The sequence below is a fragment of the Malurus melanocephalus genome, unplaced genomic scaffold (genome assembly GCF_030028575.1).
Source record: "Malurus melanocephalus ecotype Western Australia unplaced genomic scaffold, MMel_1.1 scaffold_128, whole genome shotgun sequence".
Lineage (NCBI taxonomy): Eukaryota > Metazoa > Chordata > Aves > Passeriformes > Maluridae > Malurus > Malurus melanocephalus.
The window spans coordinates 1812271-1831967 of NW_026623360.1; the positions used below are offsets into that span (position 1 = coordinate 1812271).

The following is a 19697-nucleotide window of genomic DNA, read 5'->3' on the forward strand; positions in this document are numbered from 1 at the left end:
AGCAACCAGTGTTCAAATCCACTCCCTCAGTCATCTTTGCCATAAAAACATACCCTTTTCCCCCAATAAAACTATTCCTTAGAATAAACTTTTGCCTTAGAGTCTCATTTTTCATTTATTTCATTAGTTTCCATCTCAGATAACTAAATTGTTTTTTTATTACAGCTGGRGATTTTTATAATGTGCAAATTGAAATAATGATTGCAGTGCAGTACTCTGCAAGTGATTTTCATCAAGCCTCTAGCTACTATTCCTTGCTCTGTTGGATATCTTTATGTCAGGCTTACTTTACACTGGACTAAAATTTGGACTATTTAAGTTGAAAAGAATGACTAAAAACGTATTAGATAGCAACCTAAAAAATGCACTGGTTCATGTAGCTTAATTGTATATTCTTGTCATAATCAAAATACTTACAACTTAAGAACGATGCTAAAAAGTGAACCTATCAATATATTCCATAGTTTCACAATTCTGAAAATCAAAATTACTACTTGTCTTCACAGTTCTGTTTAAGCAGACACACAGTGCCAGAAATTACATTTACATTTCTGAGATACTACACTACGACATTTTGCTTTCTGAGATACTACACTATGACATTTTGCTTTCTTGTCAACAGCGTGACTAAATTTATATTCTGTGTTCAAGAACGATTTACTGGTTAATATTAGTCACTTGAAATAGTTCAGAAGCATTTTTGTGGCTTGTTGAAATTTACAGCATGCTTGCATTGTTGATCACCAGTCTCATCTTGCTACTTTGTCATCCTGTATTGCTTATTGGTAAATGAGTTTGCTAGCATATATTCCCACTGCTGCYAGGGTCACAGAAGTCCAAATGAACATTGAAAGGGTCCACTTAATTGCAAAGATTTATAGCTATGTTGTTTTCTTTTCTCCCTTCCCACTCAAACTTGTCTTCCATGTCTGACATCTATAGAAAAGGGAGAGCTGCTTATTCCAGTCCAAAACAGCAGCAGACAAGGATCACAGTTTTGCAGGGATTCCTTATTTCTATTGCTAGTRCACAGGCAACAGAGAAAGGGTTTTTTAATCCACCCTAGGACATGGTACTGAACCAAAGAAAAGTGCTGTGTCAATATARTATCAGCCATGATCAGTCTGCAATGAAGTAATGAATTACATGACTGGCAAAAAAAGCCATAACCTGTATAATTTATAAAAGTAATGAGCTGTTCAATTTGGATTCATGCTTTCAAAGGTGAAACATGGGTGCTCTAAACAGGTRAGAAATTTATAAGTCCTGGAAACTCAGAAGAAAAAAGTTATCATTTGAAAATCTGTCTCTGCCTGCCCAAAGTCTGCAGTGTGAAACAAATTTAATTTCTGTGTCAAACWAAAGCCTGTTTCTTTGTCGTATTTATGGCTCTACTGCAAGCTTGGGTAGCAGAGGAATCAATCAATTCCAATCAACCAGTAAAATGATTTTGGGAACTGTAGAGATTGAAAAAAACAAAACCAACAAAACCCAGTCAGCTTTTCTGACGAACATTGTTATTCTAAAGAGCCCGTTTTGCACAATAAAAACTGAAAACTTACCAACAGAGCGATGAATGCAGGTGTGCTGGTTATCACTCAGAAAAAAACCCTCTTTGCACTGACATTCRTAGCTGCCCATAGTATTTACACAAATCTGCTGGCACCCTCCATTGTTATCCAGACACTCATCAACATCTAGAAGACAGAAGGAAAAAGAAATGTAAGATAATGTACAAATTCAGAATAGACATCTAGAAGAGCAAGGAATCCACAAAAAGGCACACTGTAARTTTAGCTAATGAAGACTACCTGAATCAGTTAATTCAAATTAATTCCTCTAATTATTACTCCTGCATCCTAGACTTAAAGTTAACATGAAAAAAAAACCAAAACAAAACCTCAAACAGCAGGGAGGGGAATCCAGCTACATCTCCACGTATTCTGAGCTTCAAATTGACTTCCAACGCACAATGAACATCCTGAAAATGTTGTGTTCCCATCTGCCAGGTGTGGGGTTGCACTCTGTCATCCCCCCGCCACTTGGAAAGACWTACCTCAGGTCTACAGTAATTTCTAGCAGGGGGAGCACGCAAACATAAAGGGCATTACTGGGTGAACAGAGTCTTTATAAAGTTCTGGTCTTGAACAGAACTGCATGTTTCAATTACTGRAGGCATAACCCCCTATTTGTCAGTTTGTTTAATGTTGTTCAGTGAAAAGAAGGCTCCTTAAATCTAAATGTTCCCTGTCTGATTTGTCATCTTAATAGGCAAATCTATAAACCACAAAGGCAGCTTTAGCTACTGGCTGTTTTAAGGGCCTATCCCCCATCACTTCTCTTTGGCATAACTGTTCTTATGCTCTAATTTTTAACACATATTGGTGTTTCAGCACTGAGAAACCACTGCCACTAATAGGTATCTGATTCAACTTTGCAACTATCCTGTTTTGTTCCTGAAAGTGAATCATATCTATTTTTTGCTTTGTTTTCCTTTGGATAAAAGGAACTTGCCACCTGAAAATTCCATGTTTTCCTTTTTTATGAAGTGTCTTCAGCCAGTTAAGATATTTCACAGTATGTGCCAACATGTCAGCAAGGGAGTTGGTGTGTGTTTTTGCTTTCATTTTATTTTTGGAAGGGACAAGAAAACCACAATAAAGCTAAATGATCTACAACACTCCAAACCTCAAAAGAGCTGGCACAGCTCCTGCAGAAATTAATTCCTTCAGAACTGGCCACAACACACTAAGGTAAGCCCAAGCTGCTTTCACTCGTACTCTTGCAAGCGAGGCCAGGAAGCTGTGAAATGCTGCAGAAACTCAGCCAGTCACTACTTCAGGGACATAGGGAGCTCCAGCAGTTTGCTTGGCTGTTTGTGCTGCCTGTACTTCATATGACAGCAGTCATAGCTCTTTTCRAGGGAAAAAAAGCTCTGGGGTAATTAGAGCAGCACCCAGGGAAACCGGGCAGTCTCATTCTGTCTTGAACTACAATGCAAGTGTGTAGACAGTCCTCCTTTCTTTTTTTAATTTACCAGGAAATGTTAAGCTCTATTGACTCAAAGTTTCTGTATCAAAATCCTCCCTTCCCTCAGTGAGTGCTCTTTTCCAGACCTGAACATTTTCATAACCCCATCAGAGATCTTGGGAGTGTGCAGGAAAAGGGGAAGTGAAGACTTTCCTTGCCTATTGCTGCACAAGACGGAAAGATAAATAAGACATCTTGGTTAGACCCTTCCTTTGTGAGTCAGGAGGTGTTGCTGTCTTGTTAGTGCCAACTCAAATTTGCTTCTTCAGAACAGCACCCTAGAATCTAGATTCTCCTCTCTGGAAGATTAGCTGAACACTTMGTGAAGGAAAGTCTCAGTACACGCACAAACAAATTACGCTGCAAAGTGTGCAGCCTGCCCAGAGCTCTGTTTACAGTATCACGAAGTAACTTGAACAGTTGCCTTTCAACCCTGATGAATAATATGAAATGAATGCAATGATTTATAAACATTTTTTTCTGCTCTTGATAGCAAATGCTAATGATTTACCTCACCCATAAAGAGACAGCTCAATTTACCACCAAGCCCAAATCCATATGCTAGAATAAAATTATTACATTTGAAACTCTTTAAAAAGCTTTTATATGAATAATTTCTTCCAATTGTGTTCAATTATTTGCCTCAAACTTATTTTAAGACGCATTTAYGAAAAGGAGGACTTGAAGAAATGAAACAGCTGGGATCTAGAACTACTGTACATTATATGCCTTGCAATGATCTTGGCCTGATGGTGCAGGATTTACATTTTCTCTTCTCAGGTCTCAGTCCTACCAGGTTCAGGCTTTTTGGAGCACTTTGCATTACAGCAGTCTTAAAAGGCAGTACTGCTTACTATCYATACCATACCAAGCAGTCTATCGGATACGGATGCCTGGAAAATATTTACTCAATTATTTACTTGGTAATCTTTCTTTTCAATAAAGTCACTTTATGATCAGCCTATCAGTTTAATAGTAACCCAGTTCAGTAAATAGAATAAAAGAGTCTTCTGAAGTTATGCCGAGAACTCCATCAACTCCAAGATTTGGTAGATCTGGCAGAGTAATACCTTACTGTTTCTGAATTTTTTCAAAGTTCTGCCTAAGGGGCTTTTTCTTTCTTTCATTGTACAATTCTCATTCAATGCAGCTCAAGTTATCTACCTAAACATGAAAACATTGGTAGTGCAGCATGGATGAGACTGAATTTTGGACCAGATTTTCTAGAGATTTGGTTCCACGTAAACGTCAAAATAATCAGTCAGGTTTTTGATAAAGMTTTTCTGGCTCCAGTTTTGGTGGCTCCCTACATGTCAAACATGACGAGTGACTGCTTTGGAAGAAGTGAGGGTAGATTCTCGGAAGCTTTAATTGTTGCCAACCCTATGTGACAGTTTACACCTTCTGGAGACTGGACACTAGGGCCTACCTCTAGAGATTTGAAAGAAGTCACTTGTGGCATAAAAACCCTTCAACTTCTCTAAGTCCCAACTAAACACATGGTAAAAACACTGAAAATGAYTGACAAATACAAAGCTTACTTGATTTATTACTCTATTCTTAATAGAGTAATATTCTTAACATCTATTCTTAATAAAACAGATTTTTATTTATTTAGAATAAATAGACAGGTCTTCTTTTCTAAACTTTTACACAAAATCAGTTTCCACTGATCATTCAGGATGAGATTGTCTCTGAGGATGGCAGCCTCAACATTCCTTTAAACTGGTGTATGGGAAGTCAAATCCATTTCCCAGCCTCCTTATCTGACAAAATCTTCAGCTTGGCCTCCCCACCTGACATTGTGCTGATTCCTACAGTACATTATTCAGTGCCTACAGCAGAGCTGAGCCTCAGAATCCCACTGATGATCCCCATGGTGAAGCTGCAGGAAGATTTCAGCAMGTCTTTACAATCCAAACCCACGAAAGAATGGAAAATGATTCTCACTTGAGCTGAGCTCAGATGGTTATTCCACATGGCTGCTCTAACCCTCATCTTCAAAGAGGATGAAAAACTAGTAGAGAGTGAATAAATGTCCATAAGCCATTCTCTGTAATGCTCATCACACACAACTGTCCTGTGATTATGCTGGCCAAAGACAACTGCTACTGGATGCACCTAGAAATAGCTCAGTTYCCACAGCTCTTAACTACTCCTTACCAGCACAAATCAACAGTGGAGACGACAACCACCACAAAAGCAGGAAAGATTTCTACACAATTTAAACTGGTAACAAACCTATGCTTGCAGGGAGAGGAGTGCCTGGACTTCAGAGTGGTCAGTTCTCATCAGAGACAACCATGACCCAGGGCAAGACCGAGCTCAGGGAAACGCTGGGAAAGGAGAAGTATCTTTCAAAAGAAACTGAGAGATAATGGCTGTATGTATGCATACATATATTGCTATATCTATATATCAGAAGCATTATGCAAATGAATGCACATCTCAATTTGCATAAGACCTCTAGCTTTTTGGCCCACTGCCTTCATATAATCAAACTCGTGTTCTGTACCTTAGCAAGATGAGATCCTCAGAAGAATGGTAGTGTGGAACAGTATCAAAGGGTAGGAAATATTACAGCTGATAAAGATGAATGTTTTAAATATTAAATAAACAAATGTTTTCAGTTTCTCATTTAATTTATCTGATGGATTTTTCAAATTAACTTCATTGGTGTTTCATAACTTCACTGGTATTTCACCCTGATCTGGCACAGAGCTTCCTGCAGTGTTTGGCCTAAAGGAGCTCTTCCAACAAAGWGTCCTGTTTGGATACCTTGGAGGGAGAAAGGTCTGCTAAGGRTACCTGAAACCAAAACCCGAGCAGAAAGACACAAAAGTGCAAACACTACACAAAGTCAATGCCAAGAACAGGATGTCCACTGTTTGCTTCCTCCTCTGATCTTCCTTCCTTCCTCCCTCCCTTCTGACATTTCTCTTTCATGTCAGCATTTTCATAAACACTTAAGCCCCTCAGAAATCAGAGTCTTCAAAGTCTCCAAAGCATTTGGGAACCACAATAAAATGTACTTACTGTAGCATCAAGGCTTCTAAAAACAGGACTTTGACTCATGATCCAGGGAGCTGACCCTGCTATTTTTTCTTCACTAAGCTACTCTGAAACTTTTGGAAGATATCTCTAGGATGCCTATTTTACCAGTGCAGAACATCATGATAGAGAGATGAGTTCCTGATAACAGTAGTCCAGACTTTTCTCATCTGTTACCAGCAAAACACAACTTAAGATATTTTGCATTTGTAAAGGAAATTATTAGAAGYCACAGGCTCAGAAAATGTAAGTGTCTGATTATATAATTTTAAAATCATTATATTCTGAATATTTCTMGTCAGAAAGCTGGTTGAAAGTCTCATTAAAAAAACCCAAACCAACAAACACATTCCTGGATATACTACAGTCATACCAAGATAGCATCTAGCCCAGCATCTTTGACACTGTCCTGTAGTAGATACTCAAGACAAGATTGTAGATATGGGACAGAACCATTGCAGATATGTTCTCCCAGGTTTCAGCAATCACATACCTATTAACTTTCCTAAATCACTTCCTAGACCATTGTCCTGCTGGATCTTTCCTGTATGGATTTCTCTAATCTCCAATAAGCCCAACATGATGGGGCAATTACTTCTGCAATTTAATTGTTAGATTTAATTTTATTATGAGTTTTAGATAAAAGAAAAACTTTTGTTTACTTCAAAAATGCTGCTCCAATGTCTAAATGAATGCATCCAATTTCCAATATTGTGAGAAAGAGTAAATATTCATTCATACTTGCCTTTTCTGCTTCTTTCTTTATCTTACAAATCTCCCTTCGCCCCACACTCTCGTCTATTCTGAACCTTGAAGCATAGCAATATACAAATAAGACAATTACAGAAACAATTCAAATTACTTCAGTATATCATTTTTAAAACAAAATGTGTTCAATTCTAGGAGTTAACCTTTAATGACAGCAACATTTAGAACATACTCTTCTCACTTCTCTAATCCTCCAAGTACCGTGATGCTCTGTTGGAGTGGGTGTCCTGGAAGATGTGATCTCAAGATACCCATGGAAGCCCAAAGAGTAAATCTGGCATGTAGGAGTGGTATCAGATCAGAGGTTGCAGGCAGGTGCTCCTGCTGGAATGYTTGTACAAGTAGTGACACGCTGTGAAGGCAGTGAGGGTGATCCCTTGCAGCAGCTGAGGAGGCCATGGAAACAAGAATCCTTGCTAATTGAAAAAGCTGCCAAACCATCTTCCTTAGGCCAACTTTATATGACTATGCAGGGAGAATTAGAAGGGACATCGATACCCATGTACACAACATTTGTATCTCCAGCAGATATGAAATCAGACTTCACCAAAAATCTAAAAGTTGGCCCCAAATTTTCTACTATTTGCACATGASGGTAGATTTTACTTTTTTCCCCTTCTTTCAGAAACTAAAAAATCTGGTGAAGAAAAGAAGAAGGAACACCACAGCCTTCAATTCAATGCTTCATTCACTCCCAGAGCTGCAGCTATAGTCACTAGAACCCTTGCTGAGAAAAGACCCACTTGCAGAAGATGGATCCTAYAGTAGTCATAGTTTACCGAACTAGACTGAAAAATAACCCCAAACCAACAAAAAATGTGGAAAACTACCTTTCCCTGAAAAATAAAAGTACATTTTACAGAAAGAAAACATAAAGAAACAATCACAAGAATGCTCTTGGGTGAGGAATACTAAAATAATTCTTAATTGATTGAATAATTGATTGATGCCTAGAGCCACTCATTTCTTATGTACAAGGATACAACACCTAAAGTGATGGCCATGACCTGTCCTGGAGAATCCATTAGTCTTTTGACGGGCTACAATCACTTATCCCCTGATATCCACTGACTGGGCCTCTTGTTTGCCTGCATAGCTATAGATGTGCACAACTTGAAAAGGAAGCTTAAAATCTTTTCTGTTGCTATTTCATGACACACAGTGGAATGCCTTAAATTTCCCCGCACGCAAATACAGAGTAAATGGAGCAGCAAAAGACTTCTTTGCTCTGTACAGCCTAGGAAATGTGCATGTAACTCCCCAGCTTAACTCTGCTGCATGCGATGCCTACCCATTGGCTGACCTGAAGGCAACAGTCCCACAGACATTGCATGGATGTTGCATGAAGTTCAAGTCTCTTGATGTCACTCGTTTATTCCTTTCTTAAACAACTCTTAAACACCACTCTCTGTCCTCTTAAGACACCAAAACCCTTTCCACAGCTTTTAGCATTTCCAAAATAAACATCCAAATCCATGATGTTACATATTAATTTGGATAATAATTGAGGCCAAGAAAAGTGGAAGAAATGGGCAACTTATTTCTCTGAAAGCCTTCTTACCTTCTACTCTAAGATATCTAGTGCTGTTTGTACAGAATCTTAAGTCAGGAGGAAAACTGATTATATGTTTAGGCAAATGGACTGACCATATCCCAAAAATTCTGCAACTTGAAAGCTCTGAGCCACACTCAGACATGTAGCCTGTGTGAAATGACGAAGCGGACACTTGTTGGAATCTACTTAAAGCAAAACTCAGTCCATACCTGGGGTACTCATGTTAYTTCAGAGCACAAGAATGAGTATTCACATTCTTTCAATGTGCAGTCATTAACAGCCTGAGCCTGTGGTCCATTCAGGTTTTATAGTTTCAAGGCATTCTTCAAGTAATTTTTAAAGTGAGTAAAATCAAGTCTCTTAAACTCCCCTAACATGTTCACACAGGGAGTTTCAGGGCTTTTTGCAAGCATTGAATAATACTTCGTGATATACAGACATTCTCAGGCCTATTAAAGAAAGCACTGCAGTTGCACAGGCAGCAGATATCATAACTCATCTCTGTTGTGCACATTGAAGTTTTGATGCACTGGAACCAGAGTGCTCAGCATCTTATCTAACAAGCCCTACCTGACTGRTCACACACTGAAAGTCCAATCCCCTTAAATCATTATTTGGGTCCAGGACCCTTTCATTGCATCATACTAGTAATTTTTATGGAGTTTCTGATTGATTTCAGAAGCAGTTTCCTAATTATGCCTTCAAAATAAACAACAGAAACCATTAAATAAAGTTYCTAAACTTTTACAAACATTTCTGCTCCATCCTACAGCACAATATGGAGTCTTATTTATTTAACAAAATATATTTTAATTACAAAACCACAGAAGAGATAGGGTTGGCAGGAACCCCTGSAGATCATCTAGGCCAATACCCCTGCTGAAGCAGGGTTACCTGGAGCAGGTTGCACAAGATTGTATCCAGGGGGATTCTGAATCTCTCCAGAGAAGGAGCCTGCACAGCCTCKCTGTGAAGYCAGTTCCAGTGCTTTGTCAACCMCACAGTAAAGAAGTTTTTCCTTGTATTCAGGARACTTCCTGTGCTTCAGTTTGTGCCCCTTATCCCTGAAGGTATTGGTATGCATTTTTAAGACCCCCTTTCAGCCATCTCTTCCCCAGGCTGACCAAGACTTATTCCCTTGCTCCCTCAATCTTGCATAGAATCACAGAATCCATTAGGTTACTCACAGGAGAGATGCTCCAGTGCCCTCATCATCTATATCAYCCTTTGCTGGACCCACTCCATGTCTCSCTCCYGTCCTGAGGAGCCCAGAGCTGGACACATGTGTCCACAAAGTTTAACATGTGTCCAGATGTGCCTCACAGGGCTGGGCAGAGGGGCAGRATCAYTCCCTGAGCTGCTGGCAATGCTCTTCCTGATGGCCCYCAGGATTCCACTGGCCTCTTGCCCTCAGGGCACTGCTGGCTCAGGGACAGCTCATTGTCCACCAGGRSCCCCAGGTACCTCTCCTCAGAGCTGCTCTCCAGCAGGYCACCCCYACAGCCTGTCCTGGTGCCCRGGGTTGTTCTTGTCCAGGAGCAGGACCCTGTCCTTGCTTCTGGTGAACTTYGTTGGGTTCCTCTCTGCCCAGCTCTCCARCCTGTCAGGGTCTCACAGAATGGCAGCATCTTCTGGTGTGCCAGGACACTCCTTACTGTCACRGATCATGAACAAATGTGTTCTGTCCCTTCAATGAGGGCCCGAGGAGTAAGTAGAACACTACTGGGCCCAGTACTGACCCCTGGGGACACGACTGGCTACAGGTCACCAGCCAGACCCTGCACTGCTGCTCACAACCCTCTGAGMTTGCTATTCAGTCAGTTCTCAATACACCTCAGCGTCCACTCAGCCAACCTGCACTGCCCGAGCTCACCCATGAGAATGTTGTGAGAGACAGTCTGAAAAACCTTCCTGAAGCCAAGGCAGACAACACACACTGCTGTCCCCTCATCCACAGCCAGCCATTCCATCACAAAAGGCTATGCAGCTGGTCAGGAGTGATTTGCCCTTGGTGAATCCATGACATAAACAAAGGGATCAAGGGCRCCTCAGATATGCACYGTATGCTTGAATGCATACACACCTGACTGGTACCCATAACAGGCTGAAATCCTGCACCCTTGGATGAATATACATGCTCGCTTGGTTTAAGTAAGCGCTAAACATGACGCATTCCCAAAGCTTTGAYAATTTCAATGTATTTTATAGTTTTTCCTTTAAAGTATACATCAATATAGACCACACTAGGTTAGGAATTTGCTATTTTGAGAAAGTTAAGACAAATCAGATAAAGCAGTAAGGATGCAGTGTCTCTGAGCTTGTTGAACCAAGGCACTATCTACAAGCATAGAACAACTAATAGCATCCTTATGGGATTTAACTTATACATATTAACTTCTCACTCTAAGCTGCTAATTCTTTACTTTCCTGAGTGCTCCATGTACAGAAATCTTTACTGTGATTGATTACCTCCTCCAGGGAGTAAGTATTTGAAAAAAAAAGAAGGCTCAGACAACAAGAAGACTTGCAGAAACAAGAGACTGAGATTGATGCTGCTGTCACACAGCTCCCAGTTTCTTAATTTATGATGACAGTCTGAGAATCTAACTTCATAGCTGACAGCCACCAAGATTTATTCTAGACTTTTGATTATTTCCCCATACCTAACAAAAAACTTTGGTCTGTGCTGATTTATACTCTCACTTGTTTTGGTACTTTTCAGATCACATTGACTTAAGAAAGCAAACAAATGGCAAATTAACATGTAAAGAAAGTTATATCCCATTTGAACTCCCAAGATTAATGTGGGGTGACCAAACAGAGTACTTTTAAAGGGGGAAACTTCATACAGAAACAGAAAAAGCAAGATAAGGAAAACAGTGTCTTCAGATCCTAGCTTCAGAGAGGGCTGGATACCAAAGACCTTTCCATTAATCATGAAGATAATTCCAAATTTTTATTGGATTTTGGAAGTTCATCAGAACTAAAATATTATAATCCCTTCTTGAAAGAGAGATTTAATTTAGTTCTCCAACTGCCTGCTACCACTTGGCACTATGGAGATTTGCTATATACAGAAGTTCCATGTAAACATCTAACAMAGAATTGTCTCTGGAACATTTACGTCCTAGTGATCCATATTTTCTCATCACCCAGTCATCACTCAGCACAAATTGCAGAATAGCACTACATGTGCTAAAATCTGATTCATGTTATTGTACCACAAAGACTGGATACTTTAAATTGCTGTGATGAATCACAGCTGTTCTTATTAATCTAATGTACACACCAAACAAGACTGATAAAGTAGATGAAATCATTGATAYGGTAAAAATCAGTTTGTTGAAGAAATAGATCAGAAAATAACTTTGTCACCTAGGCTTGCATCTGAAAACTGAAGAACTTCAAAAATGTTTTYAGTTTTTCACTCTGCAAGAATATATTTGTCACTAAAAGGCACTTTGTTGTGCAATTCACAGCATGGATTTTTGAGAATGCACTCACTGCAGCTTGCCTCAGGAAGGTTCAGTAGCTAAATAACAGAGGCTCTCTTCATCTCAAGGTTCTTACCTTGAGATCTCCAAGGACCTAATCATTGTCTGTCATCTTTTGCAGAAATGCAGAGCTCATGAGAACTTAAAACATACAGATATATCTGTTGTTAAACCTTGCATTTCAACAGTTTGCATCTTGTCTATAAATACATATTATATACATTCTCATCTTATGGTCTGGATGCCTCATAATTAGAACAGCTCCTTGCTACTCAACCACTGAAACCTGATTTGGGAGTCTGGCCTGCTTCTCTTAAAGCATAAACCAACTGTCAAGTCCCAAAATTCTGTTCAAGTAAAAGTCTGGAAATGAGTAAGAACCTAAAGATTTAGATTATTAATCTTCTTGAAAAAAAATACCATCATTTTACATTTGTTCAAATAAAAATGAAGAGCTATGGAAAGAAGGCTATTGGGTATCTTCAACCTTCCYCCATCTGCCAAGGAGCTTGGGATTACTAATCAGGAAAATCTGAAGAGAGTTTATGACTGACAAAACTATTAGAGGCCCTGCTAATGTGCTAGAGAGGGAAAACACTTAACTCTCAGCTCACCTAAAAGTCTTCTGGAACTAGGAAAGAAGGGCAAGGAAAACTGGAAGATGGCCAAGGAAATGGACCATTTTTCAGCTTCTCTTTAAAATATTGGTTTTTATGAAAATAAAACCAACTTTCCAAAAGATTGTTTTATATTAAAAATGTTCACTTYAAAAAAAATCTATTTGAACTGTTGGGAAACAAAAAGAAAAATAAACATCAGTATTAGAAGTGTTTGCTTGGAGTTTGAGCAAGCAACAATTGTGCACAGCTGTCAGGAGAAGGAAAATATAACYAAATTAAAAGAAAGACACTGGTCTCTTTAATCATACCAGTGAATATGCAATCGTGAGTTATGTGCCACTTCTTGACAAGATACATCTGGCAGCTTTAGGAATGATTGCTCATACATTTGCAACTCTCCTCCCACTTCACTTTGATAGTCCGATTAGGCTACAATCCCAAATCCCAGTGTGCACATTTGAACAGCAGGGTAGCAACAGGTAGATTTTGATTTCYAATGGGTTTGGGTTTATTCTGAAAGAAAAATATGGAATGCTGGGACATTTACTGAAAGATGATTAAATTATATGATGTGATATATATACATTTAAAAGCTGGACTTGGTGATCTAAAGGTTAAACTCAATGATCTTGGAAGTCTTTCCCAACCTGAAAGATTCTGATTTTACGCAATACTAATACTAGTTTTGTCTTCTGAGTCAGATTGCAGATTACTACCACCCAGTCAGGAATTAAGCCTACATGCCAGGGTTAAACCTCTTCTCTTTTCAAACAAACAAGCAGATTTTAAAAGAGCATTGCAAGACAGGCACTTGGGTTTAGATCTTAACTTCAAACSTGAGAAGAAACAAAATTGTGTGACTTCAAACATGAACCTTCCCACTGACTTGAGATCCCAGAGTCTATTTTATAGCAGACATCTCGAGGCTTGTGCCTCATTAGCTCCTGGTTTGTCTCAGAAATTTCTCCTTTAGCTTCAGGCTCCCCAGTGCTCAGCTGCAACCACAGCTTTGCTCCATCTACCAGAGCTGGCAAATCAATACCACTCCCGGAGCAGGTTCAGCTGCTCCAGGGAAAGTGCCACCTCTCTTTTCCCACAGGAGCTTCCATGAGACTTAGTCACTTTGTCAAGAGATGCAAAGTAGTATCTGAGAACAGACAAATTAAAAGCTTATTTCCATTATTCAGGCTGAAAAATCAGGCCTTTTGCACCAAGCACACCTTTAAAGTTTGGGCATAGCCAGGACTTTGCCATTCAATTCACAGCTCACACTGTGCTTTTGTGTCTGCCACACTGAAAGCTGTGCATCTCAGCTCCTGCAGATTGCTCTGAGGAACCTATCATGCACACTAGGAATTGCATTTCTGTTCTGACTTCTAACCAGAATTTCCCTCTGCTTCCCAGGATTTTTCTCAATCAGACAAAGAATTAACTACTGAATAACCACAAACTATCTTAAATCATCCAAATCTACTTCTATAGTTACCTTTAGGAGGTCTGACATACAAAAGACTCGATCAAGATATCATATTAYAGATGTCCAAATTTAGTAATTGCTATTTTTCTGTAAGAGAAACCAAAACTACACAGACTAYTTGAAATAAAAGCAGGGAGGCAGAAGAGTAAGGCTTCTATTCTTGCCTATGGTGCAGACATCAAGAGACTTCTCAAGTCTCCACACAAGGTAACTTAATCTGTTTGCCCTAGTTACTAATCTATAAACCAATGAAAATTATACTTCTTTTCCTTACAGGACTTCCTGAGGACAAATCTATTAGTATTTACAAGGCATTCAGGTTTGTTCCTAGAGCAATTAACACCACAGACAAAAAAAAAAAATCAATAAAATAGATATATCTCTGAATACATTTTTTATTCATGCTGCTTTGCATCTTTTTTTGATACTTTCTTCCTAGGAACAGTYCGCAACCATCTTTACTATCCTTACTAATGAGACCAAACATAAAAAGCAGAGGACTTCATGGAATCTATCCTAATCTTTAGAAAGAGCTGCAACCTGGTAGCAAGAAGTGGTTATGGATTGCTTATTCCCTATTAAAAAAGTGACTATTACAAATCAGACCTAAGGAGAAAACACAAAAAACCCCCAACCAACACACAAAACAAATGAAAGCAGGTCACAGCTATTGATATTTATACCAGAATAGATAAACAAAAGAAAATCATCACTCCATACAATTCCTCTCATTAAGCTGAGATATTTTTCATTCCTAGATTTGGTCTGAAAACCAGCAAACCATATATTGTGTTGGTTTTTTAGGAAGAATTCCCTAAGTATAATTAGATAGCAGGCTGCCTCCACCACAAAAAGGCAGAAGAGCAGAATTTGGAGGAGGTGTTACATGGTTTTCTCAAGTAAGAACCAATGACCATCAACTTTATGCCCAAGACCAGTCTTCTTCCTTAATATTAAACTAAGAAAGGAAAAAAAAAAAAAAAAATCCTTGAAGGATTGGGAACATCTTTAAGTATCCCACTGTTTCAGATGGGAATATATTTTGAATAACCACTTTTAAAGGCACAATCCATTTATATCTTGCAGTACATATTCCCAGATTTTACCAGATACCTGAGAACATACTCCAATTTACTACATGGATGGGCAAAGCATTTGCCACTAATAGGAAGGATGATAATTTACGACCTAATCTTTCCTGAAGGGCAGAGAGAATGAAAATTGATAGCATGACTCAACATGTAAAAGACACAGAGAAGGAAAAAATCAATTTCTCAGTAAGATCATGGAAAGGAAAATGATTAAACAGGAAAGAACATCAGCACAAGTGAGCTAATTGCTTATAACCACGCCCGCCCCACTGCAGACTGGTATTTCATGTACAAGAAGGGGAAAAATTATTTCAAACCTATTGTGTGAGACCAAATAGCAGTCCTGCATCTACTGAGCAGAATTTAGAACATTTTTTGAGAAAAAACATGCTGCTATTTCTTGTTGGCATCGACCTCACACACCAGCAAACGCAGGGGGAAGGCACCATGTGTTAGCCCTTTATTAACTCACAGCACAACCCTCTGTACTCTCACTCCAGAATCTTCCATGGTTCCTCCATAAGTGCTCCCTTGCTGTTAGCCAAACATCTTCTTTTATAGCAGCTACGTCCTGGATTTTTCATCCCAGCTGGAAGCATTAAGCTCTCACAAATGCTCTTCAGCTGGTATCAGAATGTCTCCTTTTACAGCAGCTGAGCTCTTTTACCTTTATCTAATTAGCTACAAATCTCTATTTACCATTGCAAAATGTCACACACAAGAGCTGCTTATCTATAACATTCAAGGCCACAGCGAGAGGCTGCCTGCAGTCTCTCATTGGCTTCCCACAATTTCAAGGAAGAGCTAAAAATATTTTTTTAGCTAGACAAAGATATCATCATATTTGAATCCCCATGGAATAATTTCGTGCTATATTTAAGAAACTCCTCAACAAAAAATGTCAACTAGAAAGCAAGCTGAACTCTCCTGAAGGTAGTTTGGGGCATTTTCCAGCAGAAAGGGAGGGAGGGATGGAGGGAGGCAAGCAGGCAGACAGGCAGGAAGGGARGGAAGGCAAGGCAAGGAAGGCAAGAAGGAAGGAAAGAAGGAAGGACGGACTCAGGAAAAAGCACTTAACTTGTCAACAGTATCTGCTGTAATTGAATACTCCAAGTTTGCTATTAATAAGGAAGATTTTAATCATATTGCTATACTGATGTAACTAGAAAGACATTCAGTGAAGATTTATTTATAAAGGAATGTAAACCCTGTCAAGAAGAGATGGCTTAAGATTTTGTGTAGACCTACGTCAAGCAAGATACRTAGAAATCCTGATGTCAAACAAGATATGCAGAAACTCTGATGAAATCTTGTTCATTAGAAGAATGCATTGAAAGGAAAAACATTGTTACTAACCATATGAAGCATTCTTTGTCTACATAAAATCCCTGAAAAATAAGTGATTTCTCAAAAAGCAAGAACAGGTAGAAACCAGTGAACTCATCAAAACTTTAATTCCTTTTAATGCCTAATTTCATCATGGTGAAAAAGAAAATCTTTGGAATAAGCAAACCAATATCCAAAATTCCACAGAAATACCAATTAAAATTTGTATATGAAAAGACAGTGTTTGCTTTCTATTTGAGACTGCATGCTCTTACTGCATTTACATATTTCTGGTAGCAAAAGAGAAGGGAAACAAAACTGGTCAAGAGGGGAAGGGGTCAGAATGTCTCCCTTTTAATAAACTGATACTGTACTTAATGGGAGCAACTAGGTCAGTTTAACTGATAATGCCAGCAACTAGCTGGGGACCAATTAATGGCAGAAAAATGCCATTAAAAAAAAGTCTCTCGTTTCTAGCACTGGTGTCCCAAATCTGAGTTAGCACACAACAAGAAGTCACAGCAAGCTTGGCATGGTCCCTGTCACAATTAAAAACTTCAGTCTAAAACTGTTGGTCCTTATTCATATTTTAAAAGAGAAGGAAGAGGGAATGTGCCTTGATTCCCTTTACAGTGCCTATAAGTAAAAACAGGTATTTTACTAAGACATGCTAAAGACCATTCATTAGCGGCAGACACAACTTCTCCATAGTTCTCAAAGTTAGAAAGACAATTGTAACTTCTTTTAGTGTCCTAAGGTTGCATGTTGGGAGAAAGGGAGCTCTTTGCTATTATTCCCACTGTAGTCACCTGTTTATATTACTGTAGGCCTTCTTTTAATTAAAAAAAAATAAAACAAGCAACCAAACAAAAACAACCCCCCCCAAAAAAACCCAACAGCAAAAAACTCACATACACACACAAACCCCAACAAAAATAAAAACAACCCCTCCAGAAAACCAACCAACCAAAAAAATTGAAAAACAACAACAACAAAAAAAATCTGAAACACTCAACCCTTCCAAAAAAATGAAACAATCCCAAAAAACCACAAAAAAAAAAAACCCAAGTGGGTAAACAGAAATCAATGAAAATATAATTAGAAATGTGACTATCTCTGCAGATTAAACCTCTGTGTTTCATGACCAGAGAGCAATAACACAGACAGCAGATCCAAAAAAAAAAACCCCACAGCTCTCCTGAATGGCTCWTCCTTGATCAGGTCACTACTTTTGTTGTTCGTTGTTCAAAAGGTTTTTTCCCTGCTACTTTTCCCTACTACAATGGGAGTCATTTGGACAAAGTTGAAACTAGCAAGCTGTTTGAAACAACACATATGCACAGTTACTTAAATTCCAAATAGTTGAACTATTTGATTATGTTTGTGTCCTGTTTCAGTAAAAAAATATGAATATTAGAATAGAGTTTTTCTTTATTTTTAAAATTAATCTCTGCAAAAATTATCTGTCTATTAGAAATACCTCTTGCACCATTAATCATTTGACSACCTCAGGCTGAAGCAAATAAATCTATTTAGTCTGTTCTGTAATAAATGAAATTTGGAAGTTTGAGTCAAAGCCCTGTCARTGGTCAGGCTATATAATCCATCTGAACAAATATTACTCAATTGAAAATAAACCCAGTACAAAATACATCTACTGAAAGGCTAATCAAATCCTTGCTATGAAATTCTAGTTCTTTTGTAGCTTCAGTTAGYGCAGACTGGTGATACTGGACTTCAGTATTTCTAGTTAATTGCCTCATTTCTTGACTTTCATTGCAAATATCCATTTTTACCAAAATAGAGCTGCTGTATGACACAGAAAAAATACCCCTTTTACAYACTGTTTTATAAAGATCACCTTGAWATTAATTTAGGACTGTACCAAAACACAGTCATTACATATCTATTGAGAATACTGAGAGAGATAATCTCTAAGCACTAGAATTTAACTAAAAATTACTAACAAGTAAAAAGGTATCAGAAACTGGACATAATGATCTAGGTTAATTTCCAGTTAATTGGTGTGAAGAAATTTCATAACAAAAACCGGTACTTATGTAGCTTCTAGGACAAGCCCACCTATTTAAACCTGAGCAATGGACATGAATCAAAAATACAGATCCCTGAACCCTCAGACTGCTGAAGCAATTAAGGTTCTGCACTGACATTGATGTGCAGAGCCAGTGGACAGTGTCCCTCCACTATGTAAAAAGCTATTACTGGTAACTGTTTCTTCTGCCCTGTCTCATTGTCCCAGTATTACTTCCTTACTTACTAGTACATGTAACATTCTGTAATTTCTGTTCTCACATCCTATCCTAGAACTGTATTACCTGAAAAAGGAAAAACATGGAGGGCAAGCTCTAAGGATACAACTGGGATTGACAAATTTGGAAGAAACAGGCAAAACACATCTCAGTATATTTAATATATTTAACAGATTTCTTTTCTTAAAAAAGAAGCCCAAGCATCCAGCACATGCTTTGGCAGGTCAGGGTTTTCTTTAATATTAAACATGGGCATTACTGTTTTTGAGCATGTTGAGATTGAGAGTGACAGCTTTAAGGGTCACTGGAGTCAACACTCAGGTTTGAACTTACCCAGTATGACCTGGACCAAATCTTTACTGAACACATGCCAGAGGAGAAAATGCAAAAAAYAGATCAGGCCTTCTTGCCACAGCCATGAAATGAAATTTTCTTGCCAGCATTTGTTACTTACCAAGACAGTTGTGGCCATCATGGGCTAACATGAACCCATCATAGCATGTACACCTGTAGTTGCCTGGAATGTTGATACACTCGTGGACACAGCCCCCATTRTAGAAGTCATTTTCACACTCATCAATATCTAAAACACAAGAGGAGGAAAAAGAAGCATTYGTAAAAAGAGAATACTAAGAATACAGAAAGATTTCTCCAACTGAGTATGTTTACTGAATATATGCACATTCCTTCTCTTTCTATTGAGGCTCACATTGCCTACTTCATCCAACACAGGTCAGGGACTGAATATATCAGGGTCACATTTGTCTGAAAAGCAGCAARCCAATGTATAGAACACTCCTTCAAAAAATAACTGCAGTAGCATCGCTGCAAACAAAGATATGTTGTCAAAAATAAAAAACAAACACTTGATTTTAGTACACTTTCTATATCTAAAATGTAGGTTTTGTTTTCTGCATTCAAAATAATCAAGCAGAGACTGAATGAAACCTTTGACTTGTAACTATTTGAAGCATGCTATTAACATGGGATGAGTCAAAAGTATGCTTTTTACAAC

At 38.5% G+C, this 19697-nt stretch overlaps 1 protein-coding gene across 4 annotated transcripts in view; it reads right to left on the reverse strand.

The window, feature by feature from the left end:
- The window catches only part of SCUBE1 (signal peptide, CUB domain and EGF like domain containing 1), a 188750-nt gene that overhangs the window by 139750 nt on the left and 29303 nt on the right, over nt 1-19697 (reverse strand). For all 4 annotated transcript variants that reach the window (XM_057370558.1, XM_057370561.1, XM_057370560.1 and 1 more), the window contains exons 3-4: nt 19137-19265; nt 1563-1697 (exon numbers count right to left, since the gene is read on the reverse strand). In XM_057370558.1, the coding sequence (XP_057226541.1) occupies nt 1563-1697; nt 19137-19265 (264 nt within the window). The remainder of the gene's footprint in view (nt 1-1562; nt 1698-19136; nt 19266-19697) is intronic.